Here is a 23,256-nt window from a genome sequence, read left to right as displayed (position 1 = left end):
AGCGCTACAGATTTTACAGGTCGTGGTATCAGGCCTTATGGAGCTCCTAGACATGAGAGAATTTCACACTCAGACTGGACAAGAGAAAGTCCGGTTCCTCGCAGGCAAAGCCTTGTGTTGCTTTGGTAATTAACATATCTGTTAATATGGTGTGGAAATAGTCACTGTGCGTGGTAAAATAAATCAGACTGAAAACAGCAGCCAGCTCAGAACTGTTTTCAGGTGGCTTTGAAGTGACTTGCCAACAAGCGGATTAATGTGTTCTTGGGATTTGGCTTCTCGTGCTTTGCTGGGGCATTAACGGGATGGGTCAGTTAATGAGGACCAGAGCTCCCATTTAGTGGGGGGTGTCTTTCAATTCAATGGGTTTGGGAGCCCACTGACTTCAGCAGCTCTGCCAAAGCAACTGCAGTTCCCACCAATTCCCTTGAAGTCGTGTTGCTGAGGGCGAATCAATTACAGCATTAGGTGCTGTCACATTTTTGGTGTGGGAGAAGAGAAGGGAGATATGTCTTGGCCATCTTCAGGCTGCTAGAGGGTTTGATAGTGAGTCAAAAGTTGTATGAGCAATAGGAAATAGGAGACTTGGAAATGGAATATTCCAGGTGGATGCTGCCCTACAATTTTAAGTCTTAAAAGGCCTGCAGCCTGTATAGATGAACATCAAACTTTTTGCCCTTCAGTGATTTTGCAGATGTGGGGTTTTTAAATAGAATCATAGACTGATAGAATAGTTTGGGTCAGAAGGGACCTTAAAGATCGTCCAGTTCCAACCCCTCTGCCATGGGCAGGGACACCTCCCACTAGATCAGGATGCTCAAGTCCCCATCCAACCTGGCCTTGAACACCTCCAGGGATGGGGCAGCCACACCTTCCCTGGGCAACCTGTTCCAGGGCCTTCCCACTCTCATAGTGAAGAAATTCCTGCTTTTGTCTAGTCTAAACCTGCCCCTCTCCAGTTTATCCCCATAGCCCCTTGTCCTATCACCACAAGCCTTTGTGAACAGTCCCTCCCCAGCTTTCTTGTAGCCCCTCCAGGTACTGGAAGGTCACTATAAGATCTCCTAGAAGCTCTCTCTTCTCCAGGCTGAACAACCTTCACTCTCTCAGCCTGTCCTCGTATAGGAGGTTCTCCAGCCCTCACATCATCCTTGTAGCCTCCTCTGGACTCGTTCCAACAGCTCCATCTCCTTCTTATGTTTGGGATTCCAGAACTGGACACAACACTCCAGATGAGGTCTCACAAGAGAGGAACAGAGGGGTGGAATCCCCTCCCTCACCCTGCTGGCCACACTTCTTTGCATGAAGCCCAGGTCACGGTTGGTTTCTGGGCTGTGAGCGCACATTGCTGGCTCATGTGGAGCTTCTCACCCCCAGCACCCCAAGTCCTTCTCCTCAGGGCAGCTCTCAATCGCATCATCCCCCAGCCTGTACTGAAACCAGGGAATGTCCCGACCCAGCTGCAGGGCTCTGCCCTTGGCCTTGCTGAACCCGAGGTTCCCACAGCCCCTTCCGCAGCCTGTCCAGGTCCCTCTGGATGACATCCCGTCCTTGCGATGTGGCGACTGCCCCGCTCCGCTTGGTGTCACCTGCGAACTCCCTGCGGGTGCCCTCGATCTCGCTGCCTGTAGCGCTGAGGAAGGTATTAACCAGCAAATAGCTTGTTCTATTCACCTTTGATGGAAAGGATCACAGGATGGACACTTTTATCAGTGAAAGCTGGACACCACAAGGTGATCCTGGAAACAATGACCTCTTGGGACTCAAATCTTCCTTATTAATGGTTCTACTCTGTCCCACGTGAGTGACTCTGCCTGAGTTTAACAAACGCCCCGGTGTGAGAGCAGCATCCCTGGGAATTGTGGCGCCTTTCCCCAGCAAGGAGCAGCGATCGCACAAATCCGAGGCGCATTTGCATGGATTCCCCCCCCGTTTCTGCAGTGCAGAAGGCGCAGGATTCGCTGCTGTTGATGTTTCTCAAGCAGAGCAACCCAAAGATCCGTCCCCAAGGAGCCTCCTCAGGGCCTGCTCGGGGCTCCTGGGCGGCCTTTGGGGCTGCGCTCGGCCCTCGCCCCGTGCTCTGTGCCCCTGTGTCCGCGCCGGCACCCTGCTCATCGTGTAAGAACACAAACAATAAACATTTTCCCCTTTTATAGGAAAAAAACCCAAAAAATAGAAGCCGTTGTGGGTGACTGGGGGCGGGGCCTGAGGGAGGGGGCGGGGCCAGAGCGGGGCGGGGCCAGAGCGAGGGGCGTGGCCAGAGTGACAGAGGGGAGTGAGGGGGCGGGGCCAGAGCGAGGGGGCGGGGCCAGGCGTGGGGGGGGCCTCGCTGACAGCGCGCATGCGCGGGCGGCGCCGCTTCCGGGTCCGTGCGCGCGGGCCCGGTTCGGGCCTGTCCGCCGCGCTGCGTCCCTCGGCCCCGCCGGGCCCAGGCCCCCGGGTGCTGGCACCGAGCCCCAGCCCCGCCCGGCGCCGGCGGAGCGGGTACGAGATGCGCTTTGCGGGTCGTTTCAGGGGTCGTCCGCGTGGTTGGTGCGGTTCCCTCGCCGGGGCTCCCAGGGCCGAGGCCGCTCAGGGCTCCGTGCTGGCACCGGTGCCGGTTAACACCTCCCTCGGTGCTACAGGCAGCGAGATCGAGGGCACCCGCAGGGAGTTCGTAGGTGACACCAAGGGGAGCGGGGCAGTCACCCCGCCAGAAGGATGGGATGTCATCCCGAGGGACCTGGACAGGCTGCGGAAGGGGCTGTGGGAACCTCGTCAGGTTCAGCAAGGCCAAGGGCAGAGCCCTGCAGCTGGGTCGGGACATTCCCTGGTTTCAGTACAGGCTGGGGGATGATGCGATTGAGAGCTGCCCTGAGGAGAAGGGCTTGGGGTGCTGGGGGTGAGAAGCTCCACATGAGCCAGCAATGTGCGCTCACAGCCCAGAAACCAACCGTGACCTGGGCTTCATGCAAAGAAGTGTGGCCAGCAGGGAGAGGGAGGGGATTCTGCCCCTCTGTTCCTCTCTTGTGAGACCTCATCTGGAGTGTTGTGGCCAGTTCTGGAAATTTCAACATGGGTTGTTTAGCCTGGAGAAGAGGAGGCTGAGTGGAGAGCTCACTGCTCTCTCCAACTCCCTGAAAGGAGGTTGTGGAGAGGAGGGAGCTCGGCTCTTCTCCCAAGGGACAGGGGACAGGACGAGAGGGAATGGCCTCAAGCTCCCCCAGGGGAGGTTCAGGCTGGACATTAGGAAAAAAATTTTCAGGGAAAGGGTGATTGGTCCCTGGCAGAGGCTGCCCAGGGAGGGGGTTGAGTCACCTTCCCTGGAGGGGTTTAAGGGACGGGTGGACGAGGAGCTGAGGGACACGGGTTAGTTATTGATAGGAATGGTTGGACTTGATGATCCGATGGGTCTCTTCCAACCTGGTTATTCTGTTATTCTGTGATTCTACAAAGATGATGCGAGAGCTGGAGCACCTTCCCTATGAGGCCAGGCTAACAGAGTAGGGGTTGTTCAGCCTGGAGAAGAGAAGGCTCCAAGGAGACCTTAAAGTGACCTTCCAGTACCTGGAGGGCCTATAAGAAAGCTGGGGAGGGGCTGTTCACAAAGGCTTGTGGTGATAGGACAAGGGGCAATGGGGATAAACTGGAGAGGGGCAGATTTAGACTAACATAAGGAGGAATTTCTTTACTATCAGAGTGAGGAGGCCCTGGCCCAGGTTGCCCAGAGCAGGGGTGGCTGCCCCATCCCTGGAGGTGTTCAGGGCCAGGTTGGATGGGCCTTGGGCAACCTGATCTAGTGGGAGGTGTCCCTGCCCATGGCTGGGGTAGAACTGGATGGGCTTTGAGGTCCCTTCCAACCCAAACCCCTCCATGATTCTGTGATCGTGTGTATCTCATGGTAGCCTGTGAATGAACCACCACATCATTGAACACGGTGTCTTAGTCGTTGCTCACTTGGGAATGTACCTGGGTTTGGGGATTCAGGGTTGTTGAGGGCTTTGCTTCTGTTGTGCAGGAAGGGGTGAGGGATGGATTCGCTGGATCACATGCTCACGGATCCGCTGGAGCTGGGACCCTGTGGGGACGGACATGGGACACGCATCATGGAGGACTGCATGCTGGGTACCACCAGGGTGAGCCTGCCTGAGGACCTTCTGGAGGACGTGAGTAGTGCCTGGCTACCTCACCTTTTCAGAGCCTTGACGAAATTGTGTTTGGCTACCTTTGTGGGGCTTACAGAGCAAACCAGAAAAAGAGGGAAAATGTTTCTGACTGTCAAAAGGGCTTTGATTAATATCAGGAAAACATCTTTTTAAACCAATCCATTGCGTTGATTTTCTGGATAACAATCTCTCTTATCTTAAAAATGCTTTTAAGAATAAGGTTTGAATTTAATTTCTTGTTGCCAGTAGTGTCATTAATTTCCTCACCTTTCCTCTTTACTCTGTTTTCTGCACTAGGTGAGACACTGTCCTATCACTTGTGTTATTTAACCGCAGAAAACTTTCAGGGCTAGAAAACTGCCAAGGATGCGGATGCATTTTCTTCACTGTTGTTTTTTGCTTTCTTTAGCCTGAGATCTTCTTTGAGGTCATCAGCTTGTCTACGTGGCAGGAGGTGCTGACAGAAGCGCAGCGAGAGCACCTAAAGAAATTCCTGCCTCACTTTCCTGAAAACAACCGAGAGCATCAGAACAAACTCATCTCCGTGTTGTTCAGCGGTGAAAACTTCCGATTTGGAAATCCACTGCACATTGCCCAGAAACTCTTCCGAGGTCAGTGAGTGTAATAAATATCTGTGTGGTTTGGGGGTTAAGCTCTTGTCTGGCAGTGATGAGAACTGGAGGGGTTTTTACCTTTCTCTTACAGATGGACACTTCAATCCAGAGGTTGTGAAGTACCGGCAGCTCTGTTTCAAGTCCCAGTACAAACGCTATTTGAGCTCTCAGCAGCAGTACTTCTACCGACTGCTCAAGCAGATCCTTGCATCGCGCAATGTGAGTGTCTGCGGGGTGCAGTCGTGGCTTTCTTGTGTTCTATAATGATGTGCCTTGCTATTTGTGCATTCACAATTATCAGAGGTCTTTGCTTTAATGATTGTTTTATTTCCAGTTTTCCAGTGGCCCTTATAACGTGAAAACACTGGAAACACGCTTGCAGTTTTCAGGTTTTGAAGCTCTGATAGCTCTCACTTCTGCATAGTGTCTTTTTTCCCTGCCCACCTTGCCATCCTTTCCGGCATTTACTGCTTTACACCTTGCTGTCCTTTCAACAAGTTATTCTGCCTTCATTTTCTACCATTTCTGTCATTGTGAAACAAAAAAGGTTGCTAAACACATAGTTGTGTGGATTCCCCAGCTTTGTTGGATACTGGTGTAGAATAGATACAAAAGCAGTTCTGGTTATGTAATTCCCTGATGAACTCTTCCTCTGTAGATACTCTTCTTGGCTGATAACTGAAACGTGTTCATTGCTAATACTTGCTCGCTTAGTATTTTGTCAAGATTAGGCATTGAAATATGTGGGATGTGTGGATGAAGAGGCAAGTCTGCCTTTATAATAGGGGCAAAAGAATACAGAATTGCGTAGGAGGTAAATTCCTCTATAGCTGTAAGGGGTAAAATGTTTTCTTCAAGAGAGGCAGTCTCCCATGTTTGTATTACATATTGGGCACAGAAAATGCACAGGTGTCTCAGAACAGTGGTTAGTTCCTTCTCAACAGCCCACATAAAATAGCAGTGCAGTGGTGGATGTGGAGATGAAGGTCTTACTGTGTCCATCCTTGCTTTCCTCCACTTTACATGGTGGTCTAAAATGCTGGGTTTAAAATCACATCTGTGGCATTTACTGGTACTTGGGAAGGGTTATTTTATAAAGAACGGAGATGCTTAGGACACCAACTCCAAACATTAAACTTGCTGGAAGTGTGTTCGTGGAGCTTGTCTGTTCAGAGACAGCTCATGTCACACGTATCTCATCTTCCAGCACTTGCTGGAATTAGCTCGGAAGGGAGGCCCTGATATGACCCTGAGGAGAAAGCACATCCCACCGACGTACGACACAGAGGAACGAGACAGGCGAGCACATCGGCGCTACTTGAAGATTCTGAGGGAGGTGAAAGAGGAGTGTGGAGACACCACCTTGTCATCTGATGAGGAAGGTAATGCCTTCGACTGAGTTCAACACTGGCTGTGGGAATGGGGAAAGATTATTTTTGATGTGAGGACAGCGTCTTTGATAGAAGAATGGAAACTGGACTCTGGTTTTATTAACTGTGCTCTAATGAACGCAGCAGAATAGATTTCTGTAGATTTGTGCTGAGTCTTGCAGGACTGCTTATTTGTATATTTGTTTCAGATCTAAGGTCCTGGCCTCCAAGTTCTCCAGCACGCTGTCCGAGTCCACCAGTTCCCCTGAGAGTGATCCCCACGTTGTCAACCTTGGACATGAAAACAGCAGGTGAGAACCAGGCTAGGGGTTAATGTGGATTTTGGGGTGACAATTACTTTGAGACCTTGTAAGAAGTCGGCTTGAATATCTGTTTGGTGGGAAATCTTGCAGTGCATCATCTTTGCAATCCCAAAAATCGGTTGGCTTTTTTGCCAGTTTATTTAATCTTTTCCTCCTGGAAGGATAGTATTTTAGCACAGGGATCTACAGGTTGTGTAATACCACTGATTTCTCTGTTATATTTTGCCTTTAGTTGCTGAAGCATTGCCGTAGTCCAAATAGTTTGTTGTAGGTGCCAAAGGAATCCCTCTGGAGATTACTGCAATCGAGCCTGCAAACCCTTTATGCAGCACAGCTGGTTCTCACTTCTGTTCACTTCCATACTTGCATCAGCAATGAAATCTGATGACCCAAGGAAAACAGTAGTGAAATAAGTTGATTGTGTAAAAGAATCAAGTTCAAATAAAGAAAATTTGGTTATTTGGAGAATGTTGAAAGTGGGAACAGATAGAAGAAGGCATTCTTAGAAGTCTGTCACGTAACAGCTGTGGAAAAATGGAAATAATCTCTGAATATTTTTCATTGCAGACAAAATAGAACTTGGGGAAAGTGATTTGAAGATGATGTTGAGGAAGCACCGTGAGAAACGAAAACGTCAACCGGTAAGATGTGAAGTCTGGGGGCCAGGGCTGTGTTTTATCTGTTAGTCTTCTATCTGTTAGCTGTAAAGTTCAGGGCGCTGCTGGGTGACAATGGTCGCTGGGTTTTTTTGTGTGTGCACTCACCCTTCAGCCCTTTCTCACAACCCATATTTAATTGTCAGTGTGTATATGCAACTCCTGTCTATGCTGATCTGTTTAGAATTACTTTGTAATTTTAGTGATGTGTTTTGGAGAGACAGAATTTTGGATTTCAGTGTTAGGAGACTCCCCGACTTCCATTGCAGTTAACTCTATAAGCTGACCCCGGATTAGTTTGGGGCATTTCAATGCTTGGGTCATCTTCTGAACCCCTGTTGCCTCCTTAACACAGTCCTTTCCCAATTCTGATTTCTCTCCCATTGCCCTGCGTAGGACCACCCCGACCTGGTGACGACAGACTTGACTCTTGAGGACATTATGACTCGAGTGAATGTTGGCAGGAAAGGTTCCTTGGCAGGTCAGTGGCTTGGACGTGGTACTCATGCACGGCATGAATAGAGGGATCCCGTGTATGTGAGGTGCTAAGGGTGAAGGTGGTCTGGATAGATTATGTCCTTTTTTTCTTCCCAGAGCTGGCTGACTGCTCTGGGGTTGTGAGCTGTTCCATCTCAGTTGTTCACAGACAGCTCCATTTTCCACTGAAGGTGCTTCCAACCCATTAATGGAAGTTAATTTCTGTCTCTGCTCTAAGCAGTCACCTTGGCCTTTCTCATTTCATGTACCTTGGTTTAAGAACTAGAAGTTTTCTATTAAAACTTTAAGGAGAAAAATAAAGATTGATGGAAATGACTGGGAGGGTGGGATGAGCCGGTGATGAATGGGTGTGCACATACTCACATTTCTGAATACATGTTTAAATGTGTCCGAGTCTCTGATTCTCAATGAAATAGAGTAGGAAGTTTTTCTCATTCATCTTCACTTTTATCATATCTAAAGCCTTATATGACCTGGCAACCCTCAAGAAAAAGGTGAAGGAAAAGGAAGATAAGAAGAAAAAAAAGCTGAAGATGATTAAATCTGAGGTGGAAGATTTGGCTGACTCTCTTAGCAACGCAGATGGAATCCCATCAATGTCTCAGGATCATTCTCCCATTCCTCTGTCATCTGTCAAAGACGAGTAAGTGCTTCAAAGGGCTCTGAACCCTTGCACATGTGGAGAGAGCAACAGATATTGCAGCACAGTTTTTTTGATACATGTGGGATGTTTGCAGAGCTGTGCAGCGAGCTCTGCCTTTGCTGGGTCTGGTTCTTTCACCCTTGATGGGGTGAAGCATTTTAGCTGTGAGCTGCTGTTGTGAATTTCTGCTGCCTGAGACTGGAAGGCGCACGCAGAGGCCGTTGACTTTGGTTTTGTACAGTTTTGGGGATGTGAAGTGTGTGGTGTTCATCTTTGGTGAATATTTACTTGGGGAACTTACTCTGCTTATGGTCTCTTTCATCTGAAGACCTCTTGAAGATGTGAAGCCATGCCTTGGGATAAATGAAATATCTTCCAGCTTCTTTTTCCTTCTTTTGGAGATCCTGTTTCTGGAAGGACCTGCTACTCTTTCTGTGGTAAGGAACCACCCACTTATCTAGGAATATCAGCAGAAAGTGACAGTAGAGGGTTTTGGAGCTCTGTAATGGTGACTTTTCTCCAGAGTTGTCCTGTTGTAAGTTATATCAAGATGTAGATTACACTACTCACTTTGGGAGTGTGTAACACGTTCTGTTTTTCACATGTTGCGTGAATTGAGTTGGTTGAATCTGTAAGTCCTTTCCATACCTGTTCTTTAGGTGATAGATATGTGCTATGTATTAAGGCCTGAGATGATAGGGAAGGGGTTTTTTTACCCTCTTTTTGATGTCCATTGTCTGAAATATCACCTTATGGTTACTTGAAAAGTCAAGCAATTTTATTTTCCATGTATCTAAAACCATTTTTTCCTCTGGATACGTTTAGTTGTTTTGTGTTCTTCTTTATTAAAACAGTCACAGTTTAAAGCATGAGATCTTTAATAGAATGTTTCGTTTTCCTCTTCAGCTTGAAGATAAAGTCCTAGATTGGCAATCTTCTCCTGCCAGCGCACTAAATAACTGGTTCTCTTTTGCCCCTAACTGGTCTGAACTGGTTTTGCCTGCCTTGCAGTACTTGACAGGTGACAGCAGAGGTAAGGATGGCTGTTAAAAGCACTAATCGTTCTTGTACAGAGCTCATTTATGTTGTAGCGCAAATCAACTTCTAATTTATCACTACAATAAGTCATTGTTTTCTTGTCAGCATTTCTATTACAGGCTTTATGGCTGACTTCTTGATTGCAGTAGACTTGTTTTGCATGTGGATAGTAGATTAGACTCAGCTTGATTTCAGAGTAAGGGAAAATGTGTGTGAAATTGCCTCTAGACAGGCAGTTTCTCCTGTTTAGATTATGTGCTTCAGGCAGGACTTTTGAGGCAGGAAGAAATCAGACTCTTCCTGATGTGAAGGCATTGTGGTTGTCTTCAGAGATTATAAAAAATAAACTAGATGATGCCCAGAACATTCCACTGGAAACGTGAAGTTGACCTGGGCTTAGACCAGTGAAGCTTGAGATGTTCCTTTCAAACTAGATTATTCTGTGGTTCTCATGTGCTTAGTGGGGAGTTGTAAAAGGGAGAGATAATGTAGATCATAGTGGCCTTTGCAGCATGGATTTGTTATGTTCCCGTGATGCTGGTGAATGCTATCGATCCTGAGTTCCGTCCCCATGAGTAGTCACCATCCAGTAACAGTTCCAGGTGCCTCACAACATGAACAGGATCTCATCTGGCAGCCTGGAGACGAAAGACTCATTATCGTGTTCTGTTCTCGTGCTTGCACTGTGATTCCGAGATGCTTACCTTCCCTTTGGGCAAGCATGAACTTAGAGGGGTGCTTACACAATCACTTAAAATCCTTTTTCTTCCATCATGAGTCTAATTCAACAGTTTGCACTACAGCAGTAGGATTCTGGAGGTTGGACAGTTGTGTGATGTCTCTGACATGGACATTTTTCATTGCAGATATTCCTTCCAGCTTCTCACCTTTTGTTGAATTCAAGGAAAAAACTCAGCAGTGGAAATTGCTTGGTGAGTATCTTGTGCCTTTCTGTGACTTCTGCTGCAGGAAAGGTTTGTTGTTTTCTCCGGAACTTCACTTTTCAGCTTGCTGCAGCCCAGGGAGAGGGACAGACAGAGCTGTTAATTAGTTAGGCCTTTTCTTGTCTTTTAGCTGAGCACAGACATGGCTTGGAATTGGGTTTTCACAGGATGTTAGCCGCAGCAGCAGCAGCAGGGAATAAGTGAGCAAAGGCGCTGGGCTGTATTTCTCCGTGTTGCTGACCAAACTGTGTTTATCTCGCCCTTCAGATCTGTCTGAACATCTTCATATTTCCCCTTCTGTAGAGTGTGCCTTCTGATTATTCAGAGTAATTGTTAGTTATTAGAACTATAAATGAATTTAGCTTCTCTGTGGAGCGAAGTGATACTGTTCTCCTTTTTAAAAGTGGGAACCAGAGACTAAATTGGCAGGCTCATGCTGAGTGAATTAGATTTCTTTGTTTATGTTCATTCATTTAGCTGCTAGGCAGAATTTGCCATCCTTAACTATAGTGATTCTAGCAATTGCGTTTGCAGGCTTAAGCTGGCAGAGATTTGGAGTCAGAAAGCTATTCTCCTGGCCCCTTTCACCTCCCCTCTGGTGGAGGTTATGTAGGAGCAAGCAGAAGCTCAGGGACTTGATGGCTGGGATTACTCGGAGGGTGGGAATGGTCTCTAAATATCGGGTGGCTGTACTTCAAACAGAACCTTGCCTGCTGGGCCAGGAGTTGAGGTGCCATCCTGCAGACCAGCATAAGGGACTGACCACATTTTAGCACTGTTCTGAGCCTGGATGTGTTCAAGTATTGAAACTGGAGCATCCTTGAAGTGTGGAAGATACCTTGTGATGCGTAGAGCTGGGAAGGGAGTGGGAGATGACTGGGAAGTACAAGTAACTGGTTTCATAACAAAGAAAGGACCTCCTGTTTCCCATTTTTCCTGATTTCTCTAACTAGGTTCTTACCAAGATCATGAAAAGGAACTGGCAGCACTGTTTCAGCTCTGGTTGGAGACCAAAGACCAGACATTTTTCAAAGTGAGTCGGAAAAAAAAATCACCTTCTAGCAGCACAAAGGCTGACTGAGGTATATCCAACACTGACACTTCTCTGTTTTTCCATAGGAAAATGAAGACAGCTCAGATGCCACGACACCAATTCCCAGGGTGTAAGTGTGATGTATAATACTGCTTGAAAGCTTTTATAGTGCGTGCTAAAGCTGTGCAGCTTGGTCCTCGCGCCTCCGAGTCTGAATGATGGGTTGCTTAAAACTAGAAGATTTTACATCGTGGGGCAGGAGGGAACTTGAGACTCTGATTTTATAAATGCAGTAACTAGATTTCACAAAGCCAGCTGATTTTTCTCCACATTCACATATTTTATCAGAGCTAACCTGTAATCTAACTTATGTTGTGATTATTTGTTTATTTACAGTCCTAGCTGACCTTCAGGTAGTGTACAGGGCATATTTTAAGATCCCTGCAGGGCTTTCTTATATCATCAAATGCTTTCAGAATCTGTTCAGAATAGTTTGCAGGTGAGGTGACTGAGCTTTGGGATGTTCTTTGGACTGTTGTGTGCTTGGTGTTGCTCAGAACTGATGATGAACCTTTGTTTCAGAAGGACTGACTATGTAGTCCGACCTAGCACTGGAGAGGAGAAACGTGTGTTTCAGGAGCAGGTAAGGAGAGAATCTTCTTAATTTTAAACACATATGTTGAAATGGTTGGTGGCCACTGAAGGTGATTGGTATGGGATGGCAGCTTTATACTTTACACAAACTTTGGTACTGTAAAGAATTCATATGTTTCTTCTGCCTTGAAGCAGGTATTTTGGCCTCTCACAAAACTTGCTAACAATACAGCCTAGCTGCTTACTTCAAAAACATCTGTATCGAGCAAAATTAATTGAAATCGGTAGTGCAGATCTTTTTATCTCCTCTGCCGTCCCCCAACATATAAGGATAACTCGTCTCTGTATTTTTGGAGCATGTATGAGTACAGGCAGAAGACAAGTGGCAGTAAGGTCACCCATACACTTGAGTACCTTCTCTGTTCTAGATGCAAGTGTGTTTTAAGGGGTAAAAACACGACGACGATTCTTCCCCCTGGCTGCATGTGCTGTGTGCCTCATAGAACATCCAGGTTGGATCTTGGAAATATCTCTTGCCAGATTAGAGGAGGAAGAAAAGGCTCTGGGCGAAGGGCAGTTTGCTGGGCAGAAAGTCTGTCTCTGGCACCTCTAGTCTGTGCAGCTGCTTAACAATTAGCCTGAGGTATTGCACCTGCACACTTTGGTTAGATGGTGCTTTCTTTTCTGCTTGGAGTAGTTTGTGCTTGTCTTCATCCAAAATGAGTTTATACTGCAGTATTTTAACCTCTAGTTTAAAAAACTTTTTTCTCTAGAGAATGATAATAACTTATATTATAACACAGCACAAGCCTTAAGATTTTGCTCTGTCTCCTGCTAAATTCAATCCTCTTATTTCCAAATACAGGAACGTTACCGTTACAGCCAGCCCCACAAAGCTTTTACTTTCCGCATGCATGGCTTTGAGTCAGTTGTGGGTCCTGTGAAGGGGGTGTTTGACAAGGAAACCTCATTAAACAAAGCCCGAGAGCATTCTCTCCTGCGCTCAGACAGACCAGCCTATGTCACCATCTTGTCCCTCGGTAAGGTGATGGCCAAAAAAAGTGTTTTTAAAACAGCCTCCTAAGCAATGACTTTAGGCATTATAAAGGGAAAGGGTGGGCAGACTGGGATGACGTAAGTGAAGAAGAAGAAATATATCCTGTGGAATAGAGGTGATGGAATGCTGGGAACAAGAATAACTACAAAAAATGGCATCTGTGTATTGCTGTTGGCCTGAGACAAAAGGGGAAATGCAGCAGAGATTCTGTGGGGCGCGGCTAGAGCTAAGGCTCAGATAACCCTGAAAACAAATGAGGGTGGTTTAAGTACGGAGTTGTGAAGTTGGGAAATTGCAAAGTCATTATGATGTTCTATGCTGTTCCCCAAAGTCATCACTCCTGGCACCAAGCACAGTTGATGTATTTTAAAATCATCCTTTATAATCTCTGTTCATCTCTGAGGGATCTTGGGGGCTGGATTTCAATGAGCAACCGTGAGGGCAGAAATAAGAGAGCAATACCAAGATGTATCTGCTGAAGCACCTGAATTCAGTTACCTAGTCACGGCTGAAAGTTTTAACCTCTGATTTTGTATTTCAGTTCGTGACGCTGCTGCTCGCCTTCCTAATGGGGAAGGAACTCGTGCTGAAATCTGTGAGCTGCTTAAAGATTCCCAGTTCCTAGCTCCTGATGTCACAAGTGCTCAAGTAAGTTGGTTGTCATGTCTGGCCTCAAACATTCTCTTAGAGATGCACCACACAGATCCGGGCAGCATTCAGTGGCTGCAGTCCAGTAAGTTTTTATGCTGCTCTGACTGGTTATGAGAGCTATGTTCTACTCTGTGAGCTGCTGCAAATCTGCACCGAACTCTGAATGATGATAAAACAGTTAGAAAAGCCACAGAATTTACACAGTGTTGATATCTGCTCGCTTTGTAGTGTCAGAAACAGTCAGTTTTCAGAGCCCTCAGCTTTGGTGGGAGCTCTGTTTAATCCAAACAGCATCCTGTGCTGCTGTCGGTTCTTACTCCAGTGAAGGTTTCTAGAAGCTTGCTCAGGTTTTATGCCAAGTAGGATTACTTTTCTATTTGTGACCTTTGGCCAGCCCAGCCAGGAGCATCTTGTAATTCTGTAAATTCTGAACTTTCAGGTTAATACTGTTGTTAGCGGTGCTTTGGATCGACTACATTATGAGAAAGATCCCTGTGTGAAATACGATATCGGACGCAAGTTGTGGATCTACCTGCACCGGGACAGGAGCGAGGAAGAGTTTGGTAAGCCTGGCTTGGTGTTGTCTTATGAATTTAAAGCACTTATATAAATCTCTTCTTGTTTTCCATGCTCTTGAGCTTTGGTCCAGCTTGAGAATGAGCATTAATTTGTTGGCCTAGCTTTTTTCTCTAGTCAGTTAGCTAATGTTAGCCCATTGGCACTTAAATCCAGTCTTGCAGAGCAGGGTCAGTTAGAATTATTTGTTAGAAAATAGCACATTGTGTACAAGAACTGCAGGTGTCTGAGTACATTCATATCTCGCATCTCTTTGTTTTAGCTTTTTTGGCTGATTTCCCTTGCTGTTTTCTTTGCAGAATTACATGACAATCTATGTTAGATTTATTGTCTGAAGGTGAACTCGCAGTTCTGAATTGGCCTCTGTCTTAAATCCATTTCCTTGTGTTCTGAAGCTCTAACCATTAATTTGTATTTGCAGAACGGATCCACCAGGCTCAAGCTGCTGCAGTGAAGGCCAAGAAAGCTCAGCAGCAGAAGCCAAAACCTCCAGCTAAAATGGTAAATTTCCTAGTGCTGATGCTTTTGGGATTGGGAAGGAGGTATGGGCTTCATCCATAAATTCTGTATCCATAGTGGCTGATGAAAATTACCACCTATTTGAGTTATCAGTTCATTAGGTATATGAATGTCAATGCTCGTCTAGCACCAGTGCACAGGGAAAGGGGGAACTTCTGCTCCTCCTGGCTTCCACTTTTATCCTTGTTGATCTCAGCAGAAGGGTCATTGGAATTTGCCTGCGCTCCCCATCTTAGGGATGGGCTTTCAGATCCAGTTTGAGGTTAATCTGTAGCAGAGAGTGTATAAGATGTCTTCAGCTTTCCCATTGCTGTGCTGAAGCTGTCAGCATTTGGATGTCTCTGAGGTAGTTGCTGTTGGTGAATTAACCAAGGTAGAAATCTGCACGTTTTGAATGTTCGTTGCTGTTGAGATGCGCTTTCCCTGAGAAGAGCAGCAGCCAAACACACCAGCCCGCTTGTGGCTGCAGCTGGGGGAAGCAGTCACTCATCTGTGACTTCAGGACTTGGCGCCGAGGCATTGTTTGTAACGGTACAGAGCTCTGCCTAAAGAGCTCAGCCTGCTCTCCGGAGCGTGGCAATCAAACCCAGGTTTTGTGGAGCCCTTCATGCTCGATGTGGTTTCTCTGCAGAAGTCCAGTAGCAAGGAGAGTTCTGTGAAAGCGCTGCCCAGCAGCACATCAGAACCCAGCCAGCTGAGCCTTAGTGACTCCAGCATGCCACCAACTCCTGTGACTCCGGTGACGCCGACTGCACAGGCATTGCCAGCAACACCTATTTCACCCCCACCAGTGACTGTGGTTAGCAAGAGTGTTTCTAGCGCTGGATCAGAGCCAGCAAAACCCAGCCAAAGGTACTTCTGTCTCGTACGTCGCTTGTGAATGTAACCGGTTCTTTCCCTCATTTCCTACATCTTTGACCTACTGGCTTTGTCTTTTCCGTAGTGTTCTTCTGGTATCATCCCCTACCATGCCACAGCTCGGGACGCTGCTTTCCACGGCTCAGAGTTCACAGGCACAGCCGGGGCCGCAGCCACCTCCCGCCCGGGTGGTAAATCAAACCACCTCCTCAGGACTGCCGCAGGTCCGGGTGGTCACTGCCCAGTCCAACCTGCCAGCCGTGTCGCAGCAGGCCCCAGTGGTAACGCAGCAGCAACCCACGACGGTGCCTCAAATCCGTGTTCCAGCTACATCCACGCAGACCAAAGTGCTTCCTCAGGTGGGTTTGGCTGCAGGGAAATGGTGGAGTAGCTCTGACTTGTAACATTTGTCTGATAGGACGAGGGAGAATGGGTATAAACTGGAGAGGAGCAGATTTAAACTAAGCATAAGAATTTCTTCACCATGAGAATGGTGAGACACTGGAACAGGTTACCCAGGGAAGCTGTGGCTGCCCCATCCCTAGAGGTGTTCAAGGCCAGGTTGGATGGGGCTTGGACAGCCTGATCTGGTGGGAGGTGTCCCTGCCCATCCTAAGGGGGTTGGAACTGGATGATCTTCAAGGTCCCTTCCAACCCAAACTATTCTGTGATTCTGTGGTTGTATTACTTTGATATGGTGCACAGGGGTGACTTGCTCACTTGAAACATGCATTAACTGCAGAGCAGGAGCATAGAATCAGTTGTGCATGAATAACGTTGCCCAGAGCTCCATTTTTGCTCCCTGTTGCCTGCTTATGTGGCACCATTAAATTGTGTCTTAAAGTAAAAAGTCCATAGAGCTTGTTAGCTACAAGGCATGAGACAAATAGTGTTTAGCCTGGAGAAGAGGAGGCTGAGGGGAGGCCTCGTTGCTCTCTACAACTACCTGAAAGGAGGTTGTGGAGAGGAGGAAGCTGGGCTCTTCTCCCAAGTGACAGGGGACAGGACAAGAGGGAATGGCCTCAAGCTCCACCAGGGGAAGTTTATGCTGAACATTACGAAAAAATTCTTCATGGAAAGGGTCATTGGGCACTAGCAGAGGCTGCCCAGGGAGGGGGTTGAGTCACCTTCCCTGGAGGGGTTTAAGGGACGGGTGGACGAGGTGCTGAGGGACATGGTTTAGTGATTGATGGGAATGGTTGGACCTGATGATCCGGTGGGTCTTTTCCAACCTGGTGATTCTATGATTCTGTGAATGATTGGTATTGTGTTAGCCTGCTCATAGGCTGCTTCTGTGTCTTGCTGTAGGCTGTGATGACTCTGCCAGTGAAAGCTCAAACCAGCCCAGTCCAAGTGCAAAGACCAGGAAGCTCCGTGGCGGGACAGGCGGGCATCACTGTGACAGGACTGTCTGCAGCAGCCAGTCCTGCTGTAAAGCCAGGAACCAGCTCTCCGGGCAGTTCTGCTACAAGCACCTCCTCTACCACTGTCATCCAGAACGTAGCTGGCCAGAACATCATCAAGCAGGTGAGAAAGAAGGAGAGACAAGGAACCAGGCTCCATGACACAGTTGTTTCCTGTTTGTGGTGACAGGTGTGGTGTGTAGATGTGAAAAGGCAGTGAAAACTAGCAAGCTGCAATGCTGTATGAGTTATGGACCGTACAGGTTCACTCAGTTGCTAGTGTGGTGTATTTGAGCCCTGTTTTCACATGCAGGTTCCAACTACATCCACGCAGACCATAGTGCTTCGTCAGGTGGGTTTGGCTGCAGGGAAATAGTGGAGTATCTCTGACTTCTAGCATTCGTCTGATAGGACGAGGGGCAATGGGTATAAACTGGAGAGGAGCAGATTTAAGCTAGGCATAAGAATTTGTTCACCATGAGAGTGATGAGGCACTGGAACAGGTGTGGCTGCCCCATCCCTGGAGGTGTTCAAGGCCAGGTTGGATGGGCCTTGGGCAGCCTGATCCAGTGGGAGGTGTCCCTGCCCATCCTAGGGGACTTGGAACTGGATGATCTTCAAGTTTCCTTGAAGATGAGATGTGTTGGTCCCAAGTTAACTATCTTCAGGTGTTGATTTCGTTCATCTTGTTTGACAAAGCAGCTCCACAGTATTTTGTACTTTATATGGTTTTGGGAATGCCATCTGATATGCAAGCAAAACTGTTTTCAGCAGTGTATCGAACGCTAACATCATGCTGCTTCAGTTCTGGTGGGAGCAAACATCCTGTTGGCAAGTTTTACTGTGCCTTGGACCGTGTCCTGGTCTGATACAGCCATTCTCTGATCTCTTCCAGGTGGCTATTACGGGACAGCTTGGCATGAAGACCCAGCCTGGAAGTGGCATCCCACTCACAGCGACCAATTTTCGGATCCAAGGGAAGGATGTGTTGCGCCTGCCCCCGTCTTCCATCACCACGGATGCGAAAGGACAGACCGTGCTGCGCATCACCCCGGACATGATGGCCACGCTGGCCAAATCTCAAGTTACAACTGTCAAACTGACTCAGGACCTGTTCACAGCAGCTGCGGGAAGCGGTGCTAGTGGGAAAGGCATCTCGGCAACTTTGCACGTGACGTCCAACCCTGTCCAGACTGCTGATTCTCCAGCTAAGACTAGTACGGCTACTTCCGCTTCTTCCAGCCCGGCTGGGAACGCAGTGGTTAAAGTGACTCCTGACATAAAGACTGCGGAGCCAAGCGGCTCCGCTTTCCGACTGATGCCTGCTCTGGGCATGACTGTGGCAGATCAAAAGAGCAAAGCTGTAACCACGGTGGCATCCACGGAGGCCAAGCCGGCCGCAACTATAAGAATCGTGCAGGGGCTGGGGGTGATGCCACCCAAAGCTGGGCAGACTATTGCTGTAGCTACTCATGCCAAGCAAGTCCCCTCTTCCTCGGCAGTGAGCGTGGCCGGCACGGCCCATACCTCGGCTGTCTCTTTGCCAACCATGAGCACCACAGTGTCAAAAGCGGTTGCTGTGGCCTCGGGAGCCACTGGGACTCCCATAACGATAGGCACAGGAGCCACTGCCGTGCGGCAGGTACCAGTCAGCACCACAGTGGTATCCACATCCCAGGCAGTAAGTAACGCTAAGCTTCTTCTGGAGGGGGGTGAGAAAGGGAATGCTGAAATACACTGAAGGCTGAAAACTTTGCTTCACGTCCACAAAGGCTCCAGTTAAGTACAGCAGGATGTGGATCTGCAACTCGTTTCGTGGTGTTGTTATTGTAGCTACCTGCCGAATAACCAGAAAAATCAGATATGTCTTCCCTTACCTCCTGTTGTGAGTGAATGAAATAAACTTTGCTTATCTGAAGTTCTGCCTTGTACAGCTCAGCGTCTTGCCCCGCACCTCTGAAATAATCTCCTTTGGAATGGTGTCAGAACTAGGAACCCTTGTTAGGGATTAACTTTAGTACAGAATTCCCTGTTTAATGCAATTTTAATGCCCAAAGCTGAGGGCTCTCTATTGTGAAAGTTGAGTAGGCTAATTGACATCAGCATAGCTTTCTAAGGATAAAAGTCATGGAGGGATGCAATAATCCTTCCCAGAAAAATACTGTGGTGCAAAGATGATGCGAGTTTTCAGGGCGGAGGCAGCTGTGAAGTGAAAGAGATGGAGGTGAATTTTGATGAGCCTGAAATGGAGCACAGTTTTCATCAGCAAAGCTGCTCTTGGTTTCTATTCCCAGGGCTCCTGAAAAGCAAGCTGAGTAGTAATTGCATGTTGTCGAGCAGTTTCTCTGCTGAACTCCCCACGGCTCCTCATGTGTTCTTCAACTTCTTTAGGGTAAACTGCCAGCACGAATAACGGTGCCGCTGTCAGTGATCAGCCAGCCGGTGAAAGGCAAGAGTGTGGTGACAGCCCCCATCATCAAGGGCAACCTCGGGGCCAAGTGAGTACTTTGCATCTGGTAGTTTTGCTTTAGCAATAAGCTGAGAAAGGCCTGAGTTCCAAAGATTCCTGGGGAGCTGGCAAGCAGGGAGCGGAATAGACCTGCAGCCCGTTGATAGCTGCAATAAGCTGAATGAATACAGTCTCTGGTGTGTAGCTACCCTGAGATATAAGTTCTAGCAAATATACTGAAGAAAAACATGTTCTTTGCCTCGAAGCAGCTATTAGGTTAGTTCTGTGTGTTCGAGCAAGAGTTAATCTGCTGGCATACCTTAAAAATATGTGTAATCTGAGGTCATCTCTCCATTAGAGAAACCAGGGAAGTGTTAACTGCCTTGTTGGAACTCCTCTGGCATTCAGATATTGAAGTCCTTTTGTTTATTCTTCCATGAATTCTGGTAGCGTCTCCTGTAGTTAATATTTGAAGGCAGAGCACTGTGCTTGACTATTTACTGTGTTCCTTAAGAAGTGTTCAGGTCTGGTCAGACCCAACCCGGTGATGTGCACGGGCCAGAATTAGGGGGTTTAATTTGTGTGATAAAGCAATTCTCTATCATAGTGATAAATGTTGGCATAAATTTGTTTATTTGCCACTTTTATGAGGGGAGAAAACCCCCACTATTTAGGCTCATTAGTAAGTTAGATAAGTAACTTTAATCTCCTAGCAACTGAAAAACCATTTGTGAGCCTGAAAGCCCTCGCCCACTGTGCTGTTTACTAACCTTCCAACGATTCTATTTTCTCAGCATCAGTGGATTAGGTAGAAATATCATCCTGACTACAATGCCAGCAGGAACAAAACTGATTGCTGGGAACAAGCCGGTGAGTTTTCTGACTGCACAGCAACTGCAGCAGCTGCAGCAGCAAGGCCAGGCCACACAGGTAACGGCACCTAGAATGATAATATTGCTTGCTTTTTTATGACTTAGTCTCCTTGACAGCTTTACGCTTGATACATGGGGTTCCCTATAAAGCACAGGGACACCACTCAGTTGTGGTGTTTGCATTAAGCACGTGCAGTGCTTCATCTCCTCCACCTTCCCTCCATCCAGGTTTGAAGCCCTGATAGTAGGATGAATGTAAACCCAAAAATCCTGTCAGGGAATATTCCCAGCTGCTTGAAGGATTGTTTCTGTAGACTTTGCTCTTTCTGGCGTGCTTTGTACTTTGGCTTCTGTGGGCCACTGTTTCTTGCCGAAATTGCATTGTATCTTTGAATATCCGTCTTTCTGTCTGGAAACTTAAATATTCTGTAATTCCAAAGAGTTAATTTGCATTGAGAGCTGCCAGTAACAAGGCTGTACAAGTGGGGTATCCAATGGATCCAAGTCCTTCTGAAAACTTGTAAAAGCAGCTGACATGTAGGGTTTTATTCAAACTCGTTTTTCTTATCTTGACATCTCTCGCCACCATCATGAACAGTGGATCGAGACGAGAGATCTTCTGACAGATTCTGTTCTCGATGTGTTTTCGTGCTTGATCTTGTTCATATAACTGAATTTTGATTGGCAGCAGAAACAGAGTAGGATACAAATGTGGTGTGTCACTGGGTTGTTCTTGACGTGAGCCGAGTTTTGTTTCTCTTCATTTCACACAGGTGCGAATTCAAACAGTACCAGCCTCCCATCTCCAGCAGGGAACAGTGTCTGGCTCTACTAAAGCGGTTTCCACTGTGGTTGTGACAACAGCTCCATCTCCAAAACAGACTCAAGATCAGCTATGAACACTGGTTTGAAAACGGATCGTTTTCGCAAAACCTGAGCCCTTGGTCATCCTCCATCCAACCATCCAAGGCTGCCTAATCACAGTCACGGCTACGGATTGGACTGGATTCTGTCGCGTTGCTTGTCTGGAGTCAGCATTGTGGTGTGTCTAGGTAGATATTCAGCAGCAAACGATGCTGTACCTACAAAACAAAAAATTTCAGTCCAGATCTGTAAAGCCAAGTGCTGTGGCATTGGATCGATTAAGAAGTGTCTTCTGCTTCTTGGTTCTGTTCCCATCCAAAGGGCTTTTTGTGAATATCATTTCAGTGCATTTTGAGTTGTAGCTGAAGCAGTTGATCTCGGGCCTTCTTTAACAAGGGAAACCTGCCTGGAAAGGGTGATTTAGATTTCAAAGTCATGAAGAAGATGCCTCATTTTGCTGGAGCCTATTGTCACTACTTTTCTATAGGATGAATTAGGATGGTGACTGGGACACCAGATTTTGTAACATAGCCTGGAAGTAGATCCATAATACATTCGGTAAACTATTTATCAACTTTTTAAATACCTCTTCCCCTATCTCTGAGCTCAAACTTCTTTTGAACCACTTCCATGAGTCAGGACGGTTTTTGCTGTAAAATAGCTAGGGACCGTGTGGAAGAGCGAGAAGTGGAGGAGGTAACAAAAGTCATTATGTGAACAAGTCTGTCAGTAGATGGGAATACAGTGGAAAGAAAAAAGGAAGTGTTCCCCAGGACGATCCTCTAGTATTCCTCAACAAATAAACCTTTTTATCAGTGAAAGAAGACTGTAGCCTGTTTGAAAAGTTTGGAACATGTTTTCAGCTATACCCGAACTATTCCCTTGGATGCAGAAGAATTACTTCAACCCATGATCCTGGCCTTTAGTTTTGTTTTTACCTTTGCAATTTTATCTCTTTATGTAAATTTGTTTGAATTTTGCACATACTAGAGATGAATTCATGGCTATTCTGACAGAACTTTGAAGCTTTCTTGGAAAAAGATAAGAAAACATGTTGTACCAGGAGAAGAATAAAAGTGCAGAAAGCCTTATAGCTCCTTTCAGTTTTGTACAGCATGCCGCTTTGTGTATAGCCATTGTCTGGCTTGTCAAGGGCTAATAGGTTGTCCATGTCATGTTTTCATTTGGTTAGAAAAGACCTTTGCAGTCATTGAGTCCAACCGTACCTGTTCACTGCTAAACCAGATCCCTGAGCACCTCATCTACGTGTCTTTTAAATCCCACCAGGGCTGGGACTCTACCACCTCCCTGGGCAGCCTCTGCCAAGCCTTGAGAAACCCTTTCAGGGAAGTGAAGAATTTTTTCCTAATATCCCATCTAAACCTCCCCTGGCCCAACTCGAGGCCATTTCCTCTCTTCTTATGACATCTTAGTTGGAAGAAGAGCCCAGCACCCACCTCACTACAATCTGCTTTCCAGGAGCTGCAGAGAGCGATAAGGTCTCCCCTCAGCCTCCTCCTCTCCAGACTAAACAACCCCAGGTCCCTCAGCTGCCCCCAGAACCCCTGTTCTCCAGCCCCTTCCCCAGCTCTGTTCCCTTCTCCATACGCGCTCCAGCCGGTGAGCTCACCAGGTGCTGTTGGAATGGGAACCTTCTTTGTAAGGTGGTTCTTTTAAGCCCAATTACAGTCTTTTTTTTCCCCCCTTGCTGAATGCAACCTCTTTAAAGAACTGAGTTGGACGCGTCCAGCAGAAAGGTCTGGGAGGGAGGTGAGGACATTCTTAAGTCCTTTTAGTTGCGATGCTAAAATTAGAAATGAAAGAGACAGCAAGTCACTGCCTGGTTTTGCTTATGTGAAAGACGCTCTAAATTCAAAACCTAATCAAGATAATCCTGCTGCCTTAGTTCGGTTCGTAATGAAAAAAGTTCTTCCATGTCAAACCCTACAGTCACGCGCTGAAAGGTGGTTCCGGCGTGGTGCCCCTCATGTTTCTGTGAATCCTCCTGCAGGTAACTGTGAACTTGTCACCAGACACAGGAGGCTTTGGCAGTAGAATCATAGAATCACCAGGTTGGAAGAGACCCACCGGATCATCGAGTCTATGGAGTATTAAGGACAAGAAACCATCTGATGCCATGAGCTCAATA

General features: G+C 47.1%; 1 protein-coding gene across 2 annotated transcripts; it reads left to right on the top strand.

Annotated features, from left to right (window-relative positions):
* The first annotated feature begins 2,401 nt into the window (after positions 1-2,401).
* On the top strand, positions 2,402-22,198 carry NFRKB (nuclear factor related to kappaB binding protein). Of its 2 annotated transcripts, none has more exons than XM_069876462.1 (26): positions 2,402-2,484; positions 3,998-4,145; positions 4,555-4,756; positions 4,851-4,978; positions 5,967-6,141; positions 6,339-6,440; positions 7,020-7,093; positions 7,505-7,589; positions 8,069-8,249; positions 8,578-8,686; positions 9,156-9,282; positions 10,154-10,219; positions 11,185-11,264; positions 11,351-11,394; positions 11,850-11,907; positions 12,724-12,898; positions 13,457-13,563; positions 14,006-14,129; positions 14,564-14,643; positions 15,293-15,513; positions 15,605-15,878; positions 16,828-17,046; positions 17,818-18,603; positions 19,314-19,420; positions 20,166-20,301; positions 21,017-22,198. In XM_069876462.1, the coding sequence occupies exons 2-26, from the start codon at positions 4,011-4,013 to the stop codon at positions 21,140-21,142; spliced, it is 3,921 nt and encodes a 1,306-aa protein (XP_069732563.1). In that variant the 5' UTR covers positions 2,402-2,484; positions 3,998-4,010; the 3' UTR covers positions 21,143-22,198. The 2 variants fall into 2 exon arrangements, with proteins under 2 accessions (XP_069732563.1, XP_069732562.1); XM_069876461.1 differs by having other exon boundaries at positions 11,847-11,907.
* The last annotated feature ends 1,058 nt before the right edge of the window (positions 22,199-23,256 follow it).

The sequence above is a fragment of the Phaenicophaeus curvirostris genome, chromosome 25 (genome assembly GCF_032191515.1).
Source record: "Phaenicophaeus curvirostris isolate KB17595 chromosome 25, BPBGC_Pcur_1.0, whole genome shotgun sequence".
Taxonomy (NCBI): domain Eukaryota; kingdom Metazoa; phylum Chordata; class Aves; order Cuculiformes; family Cuculidae; genus Phaenicophaeus; species Phaenicophaeus curvirostris.
Note: the sequence above shows the minus strand (reverse complement) of the source record. Positions and strands in the feature narration are given on the sequence as shown.

Bases quoted from the DNA above. Each gene is read 5' to 3' on its own strand.
- NFRKB (XM_069876461.1), top strand. From the start codon at position 4,011: ATGGATTCGCTGGATCACATGCTCACGGATCCGCTGGAGCTGGGACCC. The intron at 6,441-7,019 runs GTGAGAACCAGG...TTTTCATTGCAG, and splicing joins CTTGGACATGAAAACAGCAG to ACAAAATAGAACTTGGGGAA. The intron at 13,564-14,005 runs GTAAGTTGGTTG...CTGAACTTTCAG, and splicing joins CTGATGTCACAAGTGCTCAA to GTTAATACTGTTGTTAGCGG.